Source organism: Salvia hispanica, chromosome 6, assembly GCF_029641045.1.
Source record: "Salvia hispanica isolate PSC_SH4W2 chromosome 6, Shi_PSC_v1, whole genome shotgun sequence".
In the NCBI taxonomy this organism is placed as follows: Eukaryota; Viridiplantae; Streptophyta; class Magnoliopsida; order Lamiales; family Lamiaceae; genus Salvia; species Salvia hispanica.
This window is the reverse complement of record NC_142697.1, coordinates 18,849,489-18,866,608: the sequence shown is the minus strand read 5'-3', so window position 1 is coordinate 18,866,608 and position 17,120 is coordinate 18,849,489. Positions and strand designations below refer to the sequence as shown.

General features: G+C 40.4%; 4 protein-coding genes and 1 pseudogene across 4 annotated transcripts; 4 read left to right on the top strand and 1 right to left on the bottom strand.

Annotated features, from left to right (window-relative positions):
* Positions 1–206: 206 nt before the first annotated feature.
* On the top strand, positions 207–3,497 carry LOC125207532 (ATP-dependent Clp protease proteolytic subunit 5, chloroplastic). Its single transcript, XM_089061797.1, has 8 exons — positions 207–564; positions 786–903; positions 993–1,085; positions 1,409–1,454; positions 1,533–1,605; positions 2,060–2,094; positions 2,198–2,286; positions 3,100–3,497. The coding sequence occupies exons 1-8, from the start codon at positions 335–337 to the stop codon at positions 3,298–3,300; spliced, it is 885 nt and encodes a 294-aa protein (XP_088917923.1). The 5' UTR covers positions 207–334; the 3' UTR covers positions 3,301–3,497.
* A 211-nt stretch (positions 3,498–3,708) lies between these two features.
* LOC125206337 (uncharacterized) lies at positions 3,709–5,369 on the top strand. The gene has a single exon (XM_048105606.2). The coding sequence runs from the start codon at positions 4,123–4,125 to the stop codon at positions 5,002–5,004; it is 882 nt and encodes a 293-aa protein (XP_047961563.2). The 5' UTR covers positions 3,709–4,122; the 3' UTR covers positions 5,005–5,369.
* A 1,188-nt stretch (positions 5,370–6,557) lies between these two features.
* Positions 6,558–8,397, top strand: LOC125204981 (DELLA protein RGL2-like). The gene has a single exon (XM_048103761.2). The coding sequence runs from the start codon at positions 6,767–6,769 to the stop codon at positions 8,291–8,293; it is 1,527 nt and encodes a 508-aa protein (XP_047959718.2). The 5' UTR covers positions 6,558–6,766; the 3' UTR covers positions 8,294–8,397.
* A 1,573-nt stretch (positions 8,398–9,970) lies between these two features.
* LOC125207228 (calvin cycle protein CP12-1, chloroplastic pseudogene) lies at positions 9,971–10,662 on the top strand (annotated as a pseudogene).
* Positions 10,663–10,878: 216 nt separating this feature from the next.
* BZIP53 (basic region/leucine zipper motif 53) lies at positions 10,879–12,078 on the bottom strand. Its single transcript, XM_048106474.2, has 2 exons — positions 11,950–12,078; positions 10,879–11,773 (listed from the first exon to the last, which is right to left on the bottom strand). Exon 2 carries the CDS (start codon positions 11,465–11,467, stop codon positions 11,051–11,053), a length of 417 nt encoding a protein of 138 aa, XP_047962431.1. The 5' UTR covers positions 11,468–11,773; positions 11,950–12,078; the 3' UTR covers positions 10,879–11,050.
* Between the last annotated feature and the right edge of the window lie 5,042 nt (positions 12,079–17,120).

Genomic DNA, 17,120 nt, shown 5'->3' with positions numbered 1-17,120 from the left:
AAATGTTAGGAACCAAATAATCATTAAAAAGAAGAGAAAATGCATAAAATATCTAAAATCCCTTATTCCGAAAAATTCGCATGCCTCGGACCTATATTTTGAAAGGTCAGCGAAATTAATCCTTCATTTTGAAAGGTCAGCGAAATTAATTCCTTTTTCCGAATTTTCTCATTCCAAGGCCTCTCCCAGAAAAAAGAAAATAAAAAATAAAGGGAAAAGAGGGAGAGAGATCTCTCAACACGCCACAGTCTTCTGTTCGACTCACTGTCGCCGCCGTTTTAACGGATAAGCCTCCGATTCTCCTCCTCCTCCTCTGCCACCTATCCTCTACGAAATGGCGCATTCATGCGTATCTTCTTCTTCTCTCAGATTCAACTCATCGCTTTCTCTCTCTTCACCAAACCCATTTTCTTCCTCCGCCAAAATCGTATCTCTTCCCTTCCAACCTCTCCGTTCCAGGAAGCTGAAGAGTTCTAACCCCCGGAGTTCTTCGGCGAAGGCTATGTACTCTCCGGAGTTTTATGCCCCGGAAAGGACCTCACGCGATGGTATTTGGTCGATTAGGTAAGGGTTTTACACACCACTGATGTTTATCGGATAATAATTATTTTTATATATTTCGATGGGGTTTGTGCACTGTCTGATTTTCCCTTGGTCCCTGGTATAGTTTCCTCTACCAATTTGATTGCAAATCTATGCTAGCACCAACGAATAATATAGTCTATTTAATTGTTGGAGCGAGTATTTGACTGGTTGGTGATAACTGAGCTCCTCTTGTGTTTTAGGGATGATTTGCATCTCCCATCATCGCCATACTTCCCAGCTTATGCGCAAGGGGGGCAGGGCCCGCCTCCCATGGTCCAAGAGCGTTTTATGAGTGTTATTAGCCAGCTTTTCCAATACGTGAGACATCTTTTGCTGAAATTTTCATTCAGAATATATTTTACTGTTAGTTACTCTGCTATAGTTGTAACTCCCTATTGATATTTCAGCGGATAATACGATGTGGTGGAGCCGTTGATGATGATATGGCAAACATCATTGTTGCTCAATTGCTTTATCTTGATGCTGTTGATCCCACTAAGGTGTGTTTTACTTTCATCTGATAATTTAGTCTTTTTATTTAGAGTGTGGTATTTCTTGCGCGACCTATGAGCAGATAAGTTCTGTTCGGTGTTAGCTCCGTTAGTAGTTTCCCTGGGGTGTTATATTTGGAAATTAGAACAAGGAATGGTTATGATAATGATTGCTTACAGCTTACTCACTCAAAAGTATTTCATAGCAATGTGTTGTCCCATTGGTATCTCTGGTAGCCTGGTTTTCCTGGCCTCTTTGTAGTGTGATGAATATATTCCTGTTATGTTCACTTTTGACAACCTAAGTATTTAATTTATATTGTACTGAACAGGATATAGTCATGTATGTGAACTCTCCAGGTGGATCAGTTACAGCTGGTATGTATATTGTTAAAATGTCCATTACCTGTTAGCTGAGTGTACAAATATCTTATCTGCTTCCTTTTAACTTTCTAGGAATGGCTATCTTTGATACCATGAGGCACATAAGGCCTGATGTTTCAACCGTATGCGTTGGGCTTGCAGCTAGGTGAGGCCACCACACCTACTATAGCTTTTGGGAAATGACTTCAAAATTAATGTTCACATTTAATGATCCATTTCTAGAATAATCAATGAAAGGAATGAGCTTCAGCAAGCATAGAGTCATTTTACTTGGTGCCTAGATATTTTTAGTTTATATTGATACTTGATAGAGGAATTCATAGATTACATGTCGATGATGCCTTTTACCCTTGGGTTTTTAGCAGTAGTTAAAGAGAGGGCAGGCTATGCCTTCTGCATTCTGCATGCACCTTCAATATTTAGAAATAGCTGTTAGGATATCATTTCAAACCCATCTGACCTCTGTCATCATGTGGTCTAGATGTCTTTTTATACCCTAAACTTTTAACACTTGCTTATGGGTACTTTACTTGTGCATTTTCTTATTGCCACTATATGTCTTTCTAATGAAGTCATATCGTGTCCTTATTCTTGTGCAGTATGGGAGCTTTTCTACTAAGTGGTGGTACTAAAGGTAGTTTATTTCATTTCTTTTGGTTATTTAAGGATTCTACAATAGTTTTTCTCATGTTCTTAGATGAGAGTCTTATATTCTGATCTTGTAATTATAACTGAAGGAAAAAGATATAGTCTTCCTAACTCAAGGATAATGATCCATCAGCCCCTTGGTGGAGCACAGGGTGGGCAGACTGATATTGATATTCAGGTGATTTCATCTTTTTTGGTATTGGGTGGATGATAACCTTATAATGAGATGGACATTGCCTTTTATCGCTGTTAGTTTGTATTTGTGAATTATTTTAAGGTTATATAATTCTGTTGGTTTCTGTACAAATTTACAATCATTGTGAATATTTATATGTTTGGTTGAATTCTTAATGGGTGATCATATCCCAACTTAAATCATGCCGAAGTAATTTAAGCATGAAGCTTTATTTTATCAGCATTGTTGTTGGTATCACAAAGTAATGTTTTTGTTGGTTTCTTACCCAATTTTTGTTGGTATCACAAAGTAATGTTTCTTATCACAATATTCTGGCTCTCAGCTAGATGATGTTTGCTATCTGTTTTGTAACTTGGTTTAAAGCTTGGAGGTTAGGATTGAAATGTGCAAGGTGTGAAACTGTGAAATTATGTTTCATTTTTACCCAAGCTTTACATCTGTGTTTGATCTCTAGCATTCTGTCCATCCAGATTCCAGAGACTCAACCCATTAGCTTATAACTATTGGTTTGTTACTTTTTCATGATATCCTTTATCGCTCTACGATATGTGAAGAAGCACTAAACCAGAAACCCTGACTTTATGATTAGAGCTATGAGTTACGCTGATAGACACTCTAATTGGGTAGCTTTTTGATGGTTGTCTAACATTTTGATTGAGAGATTCTGTTATATCATGGCCAACCTGATTATGTTGTAAATCTGTTATATTGCAGATTCAGTCACTCAGTAACACCTCTTGATATCCTTTTTTTAGATGAAAATCACTCCTTAGTCCTCAATGTTCTTTGTTGCAGGCAAATGAAATGTTGCATCACAAAGCAAATTTGAATGGATATTTGGCGTACCACACTGGTCAAAGCCTAGAGAAGATCAACCAAGACACAGATCGCGATTTCTTCATGAGTGCTAAAGAAGCCAAAGAGTACGGTCTCATAGATGGTGTTATCTTGAACCCACTCAAAGCCCTCCAGCCGCTTGCAGCTGTAGCAGAATAACTGTAAGGTTTAGTTCAAGCTCCCACCTCTTTTTTGGTTGATGATTGATTTCATAACCAAAAACATGGGTTTTTGTTGATTTCAACTATACAGCTAGAATATTTAGAACCAACAAGATACTTTGTATTGTTCCCAACCGGACGCATCCATGTACGATCATTATTTAGCTATATTTGATGAACTTATCATTGTCCTAAGTAGCAGTCGATACGTGGCACGTTGGGTTCATTTGTCCTTGTGTACTACTCTCTTCATATTTGGAAATAAAAATGTCTCCTAATTAGTGTCATAGTTTGAAATTACATAAAAAAATGATGCCAAACTTTTACTGTCTTCGATGCTATACTACTATTGATGGTAGGAAAAACTTATTCCGAGATAGATAGAGTAATTGGTGAACCTTGTTTGTCTTCAATAATGTTACTAACATATGACACATAAAAATTCTCTTCTCTAACAGCTGATAACCTGTCAATTGTGTCTCATAATATAATATCATCATGATTCATGAAGGAATACTTCAAACTCAGATTGATTCCCATTTCCATACCCACTAACCTAAACTAAACTTGTCTATTATTTTCATGATTTCGCCATGATTATTTAGGTGTACCATGCCTTTCCCAAAAGTATAGAAAAGTCTAGTTAAATAAAAAAGTAATACATGCGACCCTGTCCTAACATCCTTCGTCAACCAGGTCGTGCCCGCCACTTTATTATCACACCATCCCACTTATATATATATAAATATGCATATCTCTGTTACATATATCTAAAACACAAATTTTATCTTGTTAAAATTCAATTAGAAACCCAAACCCAATGGAGTTCAATCTATCGGAATATGTTCAAGAAAACCCTGCCGCCGCCACCACCACCACCACCACCAGAGTCCGTTGTGCCGCCACAGCCGCCGTTGCTGTCCTGAGACATCCATTTCAGATAATGACAACCACCCTCCTCAGCCTCCTCCTCCCCTTGTCATTCCTCCTCCTCGCGCGCCTTGCCACCGCCCACTACCTCCTATCCGTCTCCGAGGACTACCCCCCGCCGCCCCCGGCTTCTTTCATCACCTCATATTTCATATACTCCAAGAACCCCACAATCCTCCACTTAATAGTTTCAATCATCAGCGTCTCATCCCTCACCAATGCAGTCACCGGAAAAACCACCTTCCTCAGCCGGTCTCCGGCAGAGCCCCTGACGTCGGCCCGGCTGTACGTTGCATGGCTATTTCTTGTGGTCCTGCAGTTCTGCGTGGGAGTTGGGATCGAAGGCAGCATCGCCGCCAGCGTCGAGGGCTCGAATTTCGGGCAGGACGGCAGCTTTATATGCAGACTGGTCTTCTTTTTTGGGCTGCATGAAATAATGCTGTTTTGGTGGCGGACAGTGGTGAAGCCGGTGGTGGACGACACGATATTCGGGGGGTGGAGGGCGGAGGGGCGGGTGGAGAAGGCGGTGGTGGGGCTGAGCTACGGAGGACTGTGGTGGTGGAGGCTGAGGGAGGAGGTGGAGGCGCTGGTGATGGTGGCGGAGGTGAAGAGGGAGATGATGATGGGGGTTGGGGTGGTGGATTTCCTTGGCTTTTGGTTGTATTACGTGACGGTGACGGTCGGAATGGTTAGGATGCTCAGAGCCTTGGTTTCGACGGTTGCGATCTTGGTACGTAGGCGAGAGAGCCGGCCTAATGACGAGAAGGTTTGAGTTGGACCGGCCTCCGTTAAATTAGACAAAAACTTTGGTGCGCGCACAGTGTCTCCTCATCCTGCCTTCTTGCTCTCACCGTGCACGGGAGAGTGGCTCAATTAAATTATATTTCATCCTCCAATTATTGCTTCATTTTTTTATTTGCTTGTACAAAATTTCTGCTGTCATGTCTTATTATAATCACATTAATTCATGTGATAGTAACTGCGAAATTTCGGAGGTTGATGATGCATTCTATTTATGGTGAGGAAATTGTTATTTAAATTTTATATTTTGAAGATGACATTTTCTTTTTGTCTCGTGTTACTGGGGGCGAGTAAAAAATTCTGGAACTACTTTAGTATGATTGATTTTTGGATAAAGTATGAGTTATCTCTTGTTCAAGTTTAATTCGAAAAGAATGCATTTAATATTCTTTTAATATTACCATACATGTTAGTATTTCTCAAGTAATACGCGTGGAACATTTCAAAAGTTGATTATTTTTTAGAGGACTGATATTTGCTTGTCACCATGATTAAATTTCAGCTCTGTAGTAGCTTTTGTTGACAATTGACCGATTCATATGATAAAATGACTACTTTTGTAATGTCTTGTTGAATTTTGGGAGTGAGAAATTCTATATACTATATACTATATTTGAGATTACTTTATCCTGAATCCCTGATGTTCAAGGCAATGTACAATTAAGTCAACTTTTTTCACAATCTTATTAATTTTCACAATCCTGATGTTTCCAAAATTACAATAATTTTCGTCACGAAAATTTCAACCATTCCCAAAACTAAGATAACTTAATAAAGAAAAAGCAAGACACTTTAAAAGACTTGAAGTAATGCAATGTATATGCATGACTAGTAATACTTAAAATTCTCCCAAAAGAGTTGTAAACTTGCAAACAAAAACTAAAGTCCAAACATCTTCAAGTTACTTACAAATTTCATTTCATAATACATGTAGTACATTATATACACTTTTTCAATATATTTTGATCGCTGCCAACAAGACTCACATTGGTAAATATATGCAGTAAAAATCAATAAATTGTTATACAAAAAGTACAAAGATGAGAGTTCAACTTAAATCACATACCAATTTTGAGTTCAACTATGGAGTAACATATTTCATTTTATTAATACATAGTATATCATACTAGTATATTCTTGGTATGTGAATGAGTACAAAGAGGACAGTTCAAGAAGTGTGCTTTTGTCTGTCCCTTATCATCATTTCCATTACTACTGTCATTCAGCGTTATTATCAATCACACAACCTTGTCTTTTCATGGTATATGTGTTTCCATTCTGCAATTTTAAATTTGAGGTTGATTGTGAAATATATGTAGCCATCACTATACACCAAGCATAGAGAAATCTGCAGGCTCTAGACGGATGGATTGCACGTTACGTGCATTCAATATCATACTACGATATTGGTTGACATTACAGATATAGACACAATCGTGTACAGTGCAGAATATATTAGCCAAAATATAAAACCAGAGACATTCTACAAGTCATTTTCCTATATAGCATATAGTATATCTTAATTCTTGGCTTCATTTCCTTGTAAGCTTCTGATTGTCCTTTTCCTGTGTCAAATTCTTGAATATGATCCAATAATTAAACAGTGCTACTATATTATATGCTTATCATCCTAAGCTGGCCTAATTAGTTTCTGTATTTCTTTGTTCTGTTTATAAATTTTGCAACAAAATATCAAATCTTGTTATTTCCTTGATTTGTTTCCTCAAGGGCTGATGTCAAACGCCGTGTCCCAACTGAACGAGAGCGATCATGATCACGATGCAATTTGGAGGATCAAACAAGACATGGATGAGAGCGCGTTCATGGACTTGTTTTCCTCCATTTTTGGACAAGAGAGCGCTTCTTGTGATGTGGTGCAGAAGATGAACATGGTTGGTTTGGAGCCACCAAGATCAGAATTCAACAAAAATGTGAAGGAAAAGCAGAGATTGAGGAAGCCTATAGAGGGAGACTCAAAGATGAAAAACAGCTTCGATCAGAGATTGTCAATGGAGGAGATCTTGATGGTTGCTGGGGAGAAATTCATCCAATTTTCCACCAACAGAATTGATGGCATGTCTATGCTGTTCCACCCTTATGGCTCTTCAATCTCGGGCCTTTGTTCCGATGATGAGAGAGATGTGGAGATCATGCGCAGCCTTCTCTCTGCAGCAGATAATGTGGGGATGAAGCAGTTTGATGAAGCAGCTAGGCTGCTTGCTCGTTGTCAGATGATGGCGTCTGAATCAGGCACCCCCGTGCAGCGCCTTGCCTGCTACTTCTCTGCAGCCCTGGAGCAAAAGATCAGCAGAGAATGTGGCATGGTGATCAACACGGGGAAAACAGATGGTGGTGGTCATCATGTAGGGCATGCATTAGGCACAGACAACGCGTTCTTGGCCTCGTACCAGCAGCTGCCCTTTGGCCAAGTAATGCAGTTTGTCGGAATGCAGGCCATCATAGAGCAAGTGAGAGGTGGTGGGAAGGTCCACCTGATTGATCTCCAGATCAGGAGTGGGATCCAATGGACGGCTGTGATGCAAGGGCTGTCAGACTCGCAGGTGCAACGTCTCAGAATAACTGCAGTAGGCACAGCCGATCAAACATACATGGAGAAAACCGGCAGCAGGCTACAGAGCTTTGCTCAGTCTATGAACCTTCCCTTCTTGTTTGAGGTTGTCTACTTGCAAGAGATGGATGCATTCAGCGAGGACCTCTTCAGCATCGAACCTGATGAGACCATTGCAGTCTACTCCTTCTTGATGCTGAGGTCCATGATATCAAAGCCCAAGTCGTTAGAGACTGTGATGAAAGCGTTGGCGAGAATTAGGCCAGCTGTGATGGTGGTGAGTGAGGTCGAGGCCAACCACAACTCCCCGTTGTTCATAGACCGTTTCTTGGAGGCCCTACTGTTCTACAGCGCGTATTTTGACTGCTTGGAGGAATGCATGGAGAGGGGCAATGAGTATAGGGCGATTCTTGAGGGGCGTTTCTTCGGGGAAGGGATCATTAACATAGTGGGAGCTGATGACGAGGAGAGGGTGACGAGGAATGTGAAGCTGAGTGTTTGGAGGAAGTTTTTAACGCGGTTTGGAATGGTGGAGATCGCGTTGAGTGATTCGTCAAAGTATCAGGCAAGTCTGGTGCTGGAGCAGTTTGGGAAAGGGAGGTGTTGTGATCTTGAGTTTGATGGGAAGGGGTTGATTGTGGGGTGGAAAGGGACACCAATACAGTCTGTTACAGCTTGGAAGTTTTCATAGATTGGATTGTGATGGAAATGTGTTTATTAAGAGTAGATGTAGGCATGTAGCTGTTGAGGTTGTTTGTCTGAATCTTTAATGAAGAAAAGAGTGGTTGAAACATCTATGGCTGTATTTGATTCATTAATAATATCATAGAGGTTCAATCCATTTTTTTCAACTGAAAAAACATCTGCCTTTTGTTGTTGTTGCTGCTGCTGTTTTTGTCACAAGCTAGCTGTTCATTGTATTTGAGTGAGAAAGAGAGAGAGAGAGAGGAGTCAAACATATTCATTTCTAATGTTGTCAATTGGTTTTGGTAAATTTTAATGCGCTATACTAAAGTCGTCTCATGTACGTGCATCAATTAATTAAGTTTCTGCCTCCAAAACTTTTGCATAATTGGTTAACATATGCACCCTTCTCCCAGTTTAGTGTATTAATAAAATGTTTTTTGAACTTCTATGCAAAAATAATGTACGGTACTATGTTTCTCATTTCATATTTTTACATATTTTGATACAATATACTCAATAACACAAGGGCAGATGAATCAAAAGGATTATATATTCGTATGTGAATTCAACACTTAGATTCCTAAAAGCAAAGTAGAATGAATGATGAAGAGAAACAAACTTATGATAGGAAAGCCCAAACATGAAATTAAAACAAACCATAAGCCCATGGACTATGATAATTATCACTGTATCATTAATCATGTTGTGACCTAAATATATAAATCGATGAAATTAAATTTATTCTGAGGCTAGCGCTATCACACGTACTGTTTTTTAAGGAATATTCGAGATTCTACATCATCACATAGAAATAGGTTTTTTGCTTTAGCTCAGGTAAATTTAGTATACAGCAATGTCATTCACTCTCACCCTACATATATATACGTAGACCACGTTTTCTTTTACACACTAGTTCGTTTAAGTATCGTATTCAGCTTGCGTTGGAGGACTGACTTAGTCAAATCATACGTCTTGCGATGCAAAGTATGATGCTCCTCTGTTATTCACTCACGATCCTCCTTTTAAATGATTAGAGTAAATAATTTTTCTTATTTGTGGCCCTGGTAACGTTCCTCATTTTGGTCTAAATAATTCAAGAAAAACGTTGGAATATTTTTACAGATAATTTGCAAATGACTTAACCATTAGTAGAAAAGAAAGAGTATTAATGATGATTCTTGAACGAATTGGAATAGAAAAATACGACCATCAAATAAAAATGATATTGTTCATCGTTTCAATACTTGTTTTAAAAATTATGTTGTAAAGCAATCGCGTTCTACACCATTTTGCAACGATTTTCAGTTTAAGTGGTAGTGATAAAATAAAATAAGTTATTTGTTGCATTTGATGTATACTGCAAAACCAATTTCAAATTACTCCATAATTTGATCATCATGCTGCGGTGGCCATTTGGAATGCATATTTTCATATTACAAAGCTCAAACCAATAATTTCACCGGATATGCTATAGATTTAATTATTAATCTAAAAGCAAAAATGAAAACGGTGTGATTTATAAAATTCAAATCACCCATTTGTCACCACTAGAAAAATCCATCCGTGAATAGCCTAAGTTAGGTTTATGAAAACTGACTATTAAAAACGACACTTTTATATAATATTATCACCCAATAAAGTATACGTCTAAGCCTATGATTGGCGCAGATATGATAAGAAATTAGTGTTCACAATTCTCCCCAAGCCTCATTTATGTATCTTATGATCCTTACCTAAATATCATACTCCATATTTCTTTTTCCTCAAGATCATTACCTTTGTACAATAGCAATTCATACCAAATCTTGCAATGGCAGCACCAATCTCTAGAGTGAGCATCACACCCACCCCAAAACACTTCTCTAAACCAACAGATTCATCAGACTCTCACCTCATCAACCTTTCATTACCAACCACCCCATGGAAGAGGTGCACCGCCCGCCGAATAAACATCCGGCCAGCAGCAGCCGTCCCTGACAAGCTGTCAGGAAAGGTCGAGGAGAGCATCAAGCATGCACAGGAGGCTTGCTCGGAGGATCCTGTCAGCGGAGAGTGCAAGGCTGCATGGGACGAGGTGGAGGAGCTGAGTGCGGCAGCCAGTCATGCTAGGGACAGGCAGAAGGAAGCCGATCCATTGGAGAACTACTGCAAGGATAATCCTGAAACAGATGAGTGCAGAACTTATGATGACTAATACTGTGTTTCTTCATCTCTAAACCTATGCTTCAATGTTGTAAGGTTATAGTTAAGGCCTTTCAACTATTGCATGAAACAATGGATCATAATTGAGCAACCTGCTGTATCTGGACAATAGCATTGCTATCATCAAAACTCTATTAGCAGCACAAATACAAGAGATTTAACTTTTATACATATCCTTTTTCATATTACATTCTCACAAAGAGAGAATCAAGCATCATAGGCACAAACATATCAAACAAAACCTGTCTCTAGCTAGTTAGCAACATTGCTACTTGCTAGCATCAAAAGCACTAAAGGGAAGTGCATCTATACGACAAAATTGCAGCTTTTCCAAATACTACTACTTGTGGATCTTTCAACCTCACAAGAATCAATCAATCAGTAGCATAAAGAAGAGGAACTTAATTCAATAGATTCCATAAGAAAATGATCAAATCCAAACACAACCTAATCTTTGTTGAGATAACAATTGTAGGACCAAAACATGAGACTATGCCTAATAGTAAGAGGGCAAGTACAACATCAACATTCAGCATTAGAAACTTCCTCCACAACCATTTCAGCACTGGAACATATCAACAGAAGCAGGGGCGGACTGAATCGGGCAAGGCAGCTGCCACGGCTCGAGCAATGTATCCGGGATGTCCGGAATATCAATCACGAGGCCACTCACCTCAGACGCAATCTGAAGTACAGAATTGAGCGACCTGAGGCGGTCAGTGAGTTCGGAAATCTGAGCCCTCAGCACATTATTGTTGGACGCAACATCTAAGTACAGATTAGCAGTGGCATCAATCATCTCACTCAGCTTCTTGTTCTCCTCCTTTATACGGCCCTCCTCTCCAATCAGCTCATCCAAGCGTTGCTGCTTCTTCATCCGAGATCTACGTGCTGATTCGCGATTAGACAGCTTGCGCTTCCTTTTTCTTTCATCACAATCAGAACCCGGGATCGTTGGCAATTTTTTTGAAGCCATTCCTCAAATGTTATAAACAATCAAATAATTTTCACTAACCCCTAATCCCCTATAGCAATTGAATGATTGAAGAAAGCAATAAAAAAATGAAATGAAAGTGATTAGGGCTTAGCGTGCAAATTCATAGAACCAATAGAGGAAAACTACCGAAAATGAGTGAAGAATTCTAATCTTATGCATCAGCATGGCCAATGTCAGATCAAAACCCTCATAACCTTATCGAAAGATCTCAAATTCCGGAAACCCAGTTAAAAAGGTCTATAAAATCTCTAAATCACAAATCAGACGCTCCGATGAGAAACCAATCTGCAGATGAAATGAGAAACAAAAATTACACGCCGATCATAGAATCAAAACCAGATTTCAATAATTCAATTAGGCACATGAATAAAAATAAAACGCCCAGAAACTCAAAAACTAAAACAAACAAACAAACAAACAAACAAAAGAGAGAAATAAAAGAAAGGGGAAATGAGACTAACCTTGCAGGTAGTGTTGCAAAAGCTGGCGAAAGAAGTTTGGCCTGGTTGAGGAGGGTGGTATTTATAGGTAAAGCGATCCGATTCTGGGGTTTTTTAAAATTAAATTAAAAAATTGAAAATCTAGAAGAGTTGAATTTGGATTTATTTTTGATGGAGAAAGTGGCGTCGGTGTGCGTGGGGCGTGGCGTCGTACGTACGTACTCTGAAACAGACAGCTAATAAATGACGGAATCTTCGCTCTAAAATTAAAATATGCCAATTTCTCACACCACATTTTTACCAGTATCACACACTATTCACCTCTATGTCCGTACTCTAAAAATAAAACTTTTTTAAAAATTCAAATTTTAATATATATATTTAATAAAGTATGAAAAAAAAATATTTAGTAATAATCGTTAAACAAAGATGAGTAATTGAAAATTTTGATTAGGACATAAGACATTTTTTTAGTTTCTCAAATTTAACTAGGAGTCTATGAGATGGAATTAAAGTTTTGACGATTTCATATCTAAGACCATCCGGTCAACCATAGGCCAACCATTCTCTCCCCTGCCACGTCAGCAACACTAAAAAAACCACCTGCCACATCAGATTTAGGCCAGCCGCAATAAAAACAATTCAAAATATACTACATTTAAGGAATTAAAATTACGATTAAAATACGGAATTAAATTTACGACACATATACGGGAAAATTCATTAATTGCATTTAAAAAAGTTACATAGATAAAAAAAATTACATGCATAATAAAGAAAAAAAACTATCGCCGTGCAATCCTCTGTGCCCACAACTCTTCAATTATATCCTTTTGGAGTTGAATATGAGCATCCACTTGGCGCATGTTGGCAAATTCCTTGAGGCGGCCGGCTTCATCGAGAGGTACCCCCTGTCGTACACTAGGGGTGGCCGTTCCGTGGCTTGGACCGGCTTCATCGTCACTGACCCAACTAGTCAGTTGTACGCCTTCGTCTTCGACGATCATGTTGTGCAGGATAATGCAGGCGTACATTATCTCGAAAACGCATCCGACATTCCACAAACGCGTTGGACCCTTAATTGCCGCCCATCGAGACTGGAGCACACCAAATGCGCGCTCCACGTCTTTGCGCGCCGACTCCTGTCGTTGCGCAAAATAGGCCTTCTTTTCATCACTTGTTTGTCGGATCGTCTTCACAAAGACCGGCCACCGAGGGTATATCCCATCCGCCAAGTAGTAGCCCATATCATGCCGGTTGCCGTTGGCCACAAAAGAGACGGCTGGACCGACGCCCTAGCACTTCTCGTTGAAGAGGGGAGACGAGTTCAGGACGTTGAGGTCGTTGTTCGACCCGGCTACCCCAAAATACGCATGCCAGATCCACAGCCGGTAATCAGCTACGGCCTCGAGGATTATCGTGGGGTTCTTTGACTTGTAGCCGGTCGTGTAGGCCCCTTCCAGGCAGTCGGACAGTTCTTCCACTCCCAATGCATACAATCTATGCTGCCTAACATCCCGGGGAACCCATGCTTCTCCCCGTGCATCTGCATCAAATTCTGACAATCTTCGGGAGTAGGGCTTCGAAGGTACTGCTCACCGTAAATGCTGATCACGCCCCCACAGAACTCCTTCAGACATTTCAGGGCTGACGACTCACCGATGTGGAGGTACTCATCCCACATGTCTGCCGCACCTCCGTAGGCCAACTGCCTGATTGCCGCCGTGCACTTTTGAATAGGGGTGTGGCCGGGTCTGCCAGCCGCATCGTGCCTGAAGCGGAAACACAGATATCGACGCTCTAATGCGCCAACGATGCGCATAAACAACTCCCTGCGCATTCTAAAACGCCGCCGGAACATGTTGGCGGAAAACCGCGGGTTCTCTGCAAAGTAGTCGTCGTACAGCCGCTGATGTGCAGCTACGTGATCCCGATCAATCACTGCTCGGTGGTGGACAACTCGTGGAGGGCGAGGTATCGCCTGCTGTTCCACCATACGCATGTACCGCTCCATCCCGCGGTTCATGTAGGCATCCATAGCCTCGTTCATCCTCCGTTCGTACTCCTCAGGATCCCCACCACTACCACTACCGCTACCATCCGCGTTACTCATCGCTCGATGATGCTCTTGTACAGAAAGTTAGAGAGAGAGAAAACTCGTTAAAACAAGTGGTGCAAATGAAAATGAAACGAAAATCGCGTTTATATATGATTTAAAAAAAAATCAAAAATCAAAAATCGGCGCTGCCCGATCGCTGGCCGATCGGGCCGCCACAATGGCGGCTAGCCGATCGGCCAGCGACGAGCGATCGGCCAGCCCACGCCGATCCGCTCGCCGATTTCGTCCTCGCCGATTGCAATGGTTCGGCTAGCCGGTCGCTAGCCGACCATTGCGGATGCTCTAAGGTGGGCGTGGATGGATTACACCAGACGGGATCAATTGGAGTAGCGAGGCCTGATGGTTTGAGTAGTGTTTATTGCAATGGTGATCTAGTTATAACAGAGGGTGCTTGGGTTAGGGGCATTAGAGCATGAATAGCCCTGGCCCGGATTTGGGCCGCAAGTCCCCTCCACGTCATCATTCCCTCAAATTAGGGGTTCCAGGCCACAACTCCATTAACACCGCAGCCCACAACTCGGGCCACAACTCAGGCCATAACTATTCATCTGCACTATTCACAACATATTTTAATCGTAAAATAGAATACGTTGAACAATTAAAACCGGAAAAATTTATTGTTCAGTCGGAAAATAAGAAAAGAAAATTACAAATCCTAGAAAAAAAAATTACCAATCCTAGAGAAAGAAAATTACCAAACCTAGAAACAAAAAAATTACAAATCCTAGAAAAAAGAACTACTTTTTCTTCATTTGTGCGCGGAGGTATTCGATCATCTCACGGTGCAATTCGAGCTCGTACTCCGACATTCTCGAGGTATCCCTCGATGTCAACTCCGTCAGCTGGCCCATCCGCAACGTAATACTCATATCTGACATAGAGTCTGATATCTTGTCCAAGGAAGGATTGGGTGGCGGCGGCGGCATAGCGGAGTAGCTCGCAGTTGCCTTCCCCTTTGCTTTCCTCTTTGCCGCCTTTGTGCCCATCGGACGGCTTTCAGTACCAGGAGATGAGAGGAAGAAGTCATCGTCTGTCACGTTGAGGTCGATTGGCGGACCTCCTTCGCTTGAAGTGTAGTGTCCGGCGGCGACTTTGGTTCTCTTCGCCGCTTCTTCAGCCCCACCAGTGTACTTCGGGCTCTTCTCGACAAGCTTCCAAACGTCGAAGTACTTGAAGTGCTTCTTCCCGTCAGCGAAGAAATCTGCCTTGGCCTTGTCCACAAGGTCCATCTCGCTGTGCCCGCTCGGCCACATCCGGACTACGTTAGTCCACTTGCCATTCCACTTGTTAATCTCCTTCTGCACCCGACCCCAATGCTTGCGTAGCTTCACGTAGGTACGCTCGAATGAGCCTTCGGGTCGACCAGCGTTGTACTTATCCACAATCCGCTGCCAGAACGCAGCGTCCTCGGAGACGTCGACGTAGTTCTTGGCCAGCCACATTGCCTCCTGCAGACTGTACTTCTTCGGCCCATCCTCATCGGCAACCTTGCCCTTGCCCCTCCGTGGAGCTGGCTCCATATCGCTGATATCGTACTCATCAGTGCTAACCGGCGATTCCATGTCTACATTGGTAGGCAGTCCGGGACTAGGTGTTGCATCTGGATCGGGTGTCGGCGGCACTTGCCAGTTCTGGGAGTTCACGAAATCGTCCATTTGGCGTTGGTCGCTGTTAAACCAATCCATAGAACTCAAGAAGTCTTGAAATGCTAGAGGATTGAGAGAGAAGTGAGAGTTTGTGTGGAAGAGTTACAAAAAATGAGCAAATATAGTGTATAAATAGAAAACCAAAAAAAAAAAAAAAAAAAGAAATTCGGTGGGGACTTGCAGCCCGGCCCGAACACAATTAACGCCGCGACGGGCCGCAACCGATGCGGCCCGGGCATGGATAACGCCGACCGGGACGTGACGGAGGGAGAGGCCCCGGGACGCAACTGCGTCCTCGGGACCGGCCCGGGCCGAGCCGCAACACCATCCAACGCTGAACACGGGCCGGGACTCGCGAGTTGCGGCCCGGCCCCTATGTGTTATTCATGCTCTTAGGTAGCAACAAGTATTAGAATACATGAGCAGTGATGACAAATAAAAATGTACTGTAATTTTCATCTCAATCCATAAACTAATACTCTACTTGTCTCATAAAAATAAAAAAAAATTGAAAACAATGCAAATTTTAACACAACGTTGGTAAAATATAAGATAGGCAAAAAGAAACAGTGATTAAATTATTATTAGCAGATAACGAAACTTGAGTCATTATAAATAAAAAGTAAAAAAAAAATAAAAGTTTGACTAAACTAAATTGACAAAAATAACTTTTTTTGGGAAATTAAGGGAGTAATTTATCCGTCCACAATTATTAATGTTCTTTCGTTTTGGCATATCCACAGAAAAATTAGTCTCCTTCAATTTTGATAACATGACACGCCACTTTCTTTTTTCTCTTGCTCTTTCAGTTATCTATTTTTTACTTCCGACTTGACTTCTCAGAGAAGTTTTAAATTTTTAAGATTTAAATTATTCATATATTTAATATGAATATGTTTAATATTCAATATTTATTTTTCAAATTCTTATTTTTAATTAAGCTATTAAATTTATATATTAATTAACCTTTTATTTGGATTAAAATTGTAATTGAGCTAGAGAATTTAGTTTACCTTCTATTTAGATTAAAATTGAAATTTAATCATTTATTGTAATACTTTTTAGCAGAATTAACTCACAACCTAATCAACAACACAAAGAGATGTAATTTTTACAAATTTTATCCTTTATTTACTCAATTAAAATTTTAATATATTTTATTAGTCAAAATTTTAATATATTTTTATTAGTCTCTGATTTAATACTATATTTCAATTAGTCTCCAATTAATTAAATAATGCTACTAAATTTATTAAAATAAATTCCAGAATTAGATTAAATTATAAATATTTAAAATTGAACCTAACTTATAAAGTTTATATAACTTTTTATAATATAAGTCGCAATGTAAATTATCACATATAGTTTAATAATAATAATAATGATATAAAGTGGCAGTTGGGTGAAATACCACAAATACCATTTTT

What these genes read in the sequence shown, in the direction of transcription:
- LOC125207532 (XM_089061797.1), top strand. Translation starts at nt 335, where the DNA reads ATGGCGCATTCATGCGTATCTTCTTCTTCTCTCAGATTCAACTCATCG. An exon ending in TTAGCCAGCTTTTCCAATAC is followed by an intron (nt 904 to 992) that starts GTGAGACATCTT and finishes TTGATATTTCAG; the next exon opens with CGGATAATACGATGTGGTGG. An exon ending in ATGCTGTTGATCCCACTAAG is followed by an intron (nt 1,086 to 1,408) that starts GTGTGTTTTACT and finishes TGTACTGAACAG; the next exon opens with GATATAGTCATGTATGTGAA.
- LOC125206337 (XM_048105606.2), top strand. Translation starts at nt 4,123, where the DNA reads ATGGAGTTCAATCTATCGGAATATGTTCAAGAAAACCCTGCCGCCGCC.
- LOC125204981 (XM_048103761.2), top strand. Translation starts at nt 6,767, where the DNA reads ATGTCAAACGCCGTGTCCCAACTGAACGAGAGCGATCATGATCACGAT.
- BZIP53 (XM_048106474.2), bottom strand. Translation starts at nt 11,467, where the DNA reads ATGGCTTCAAAAAAATTGCCAACGATCCCGGGTTCTGATTGTGATGAA.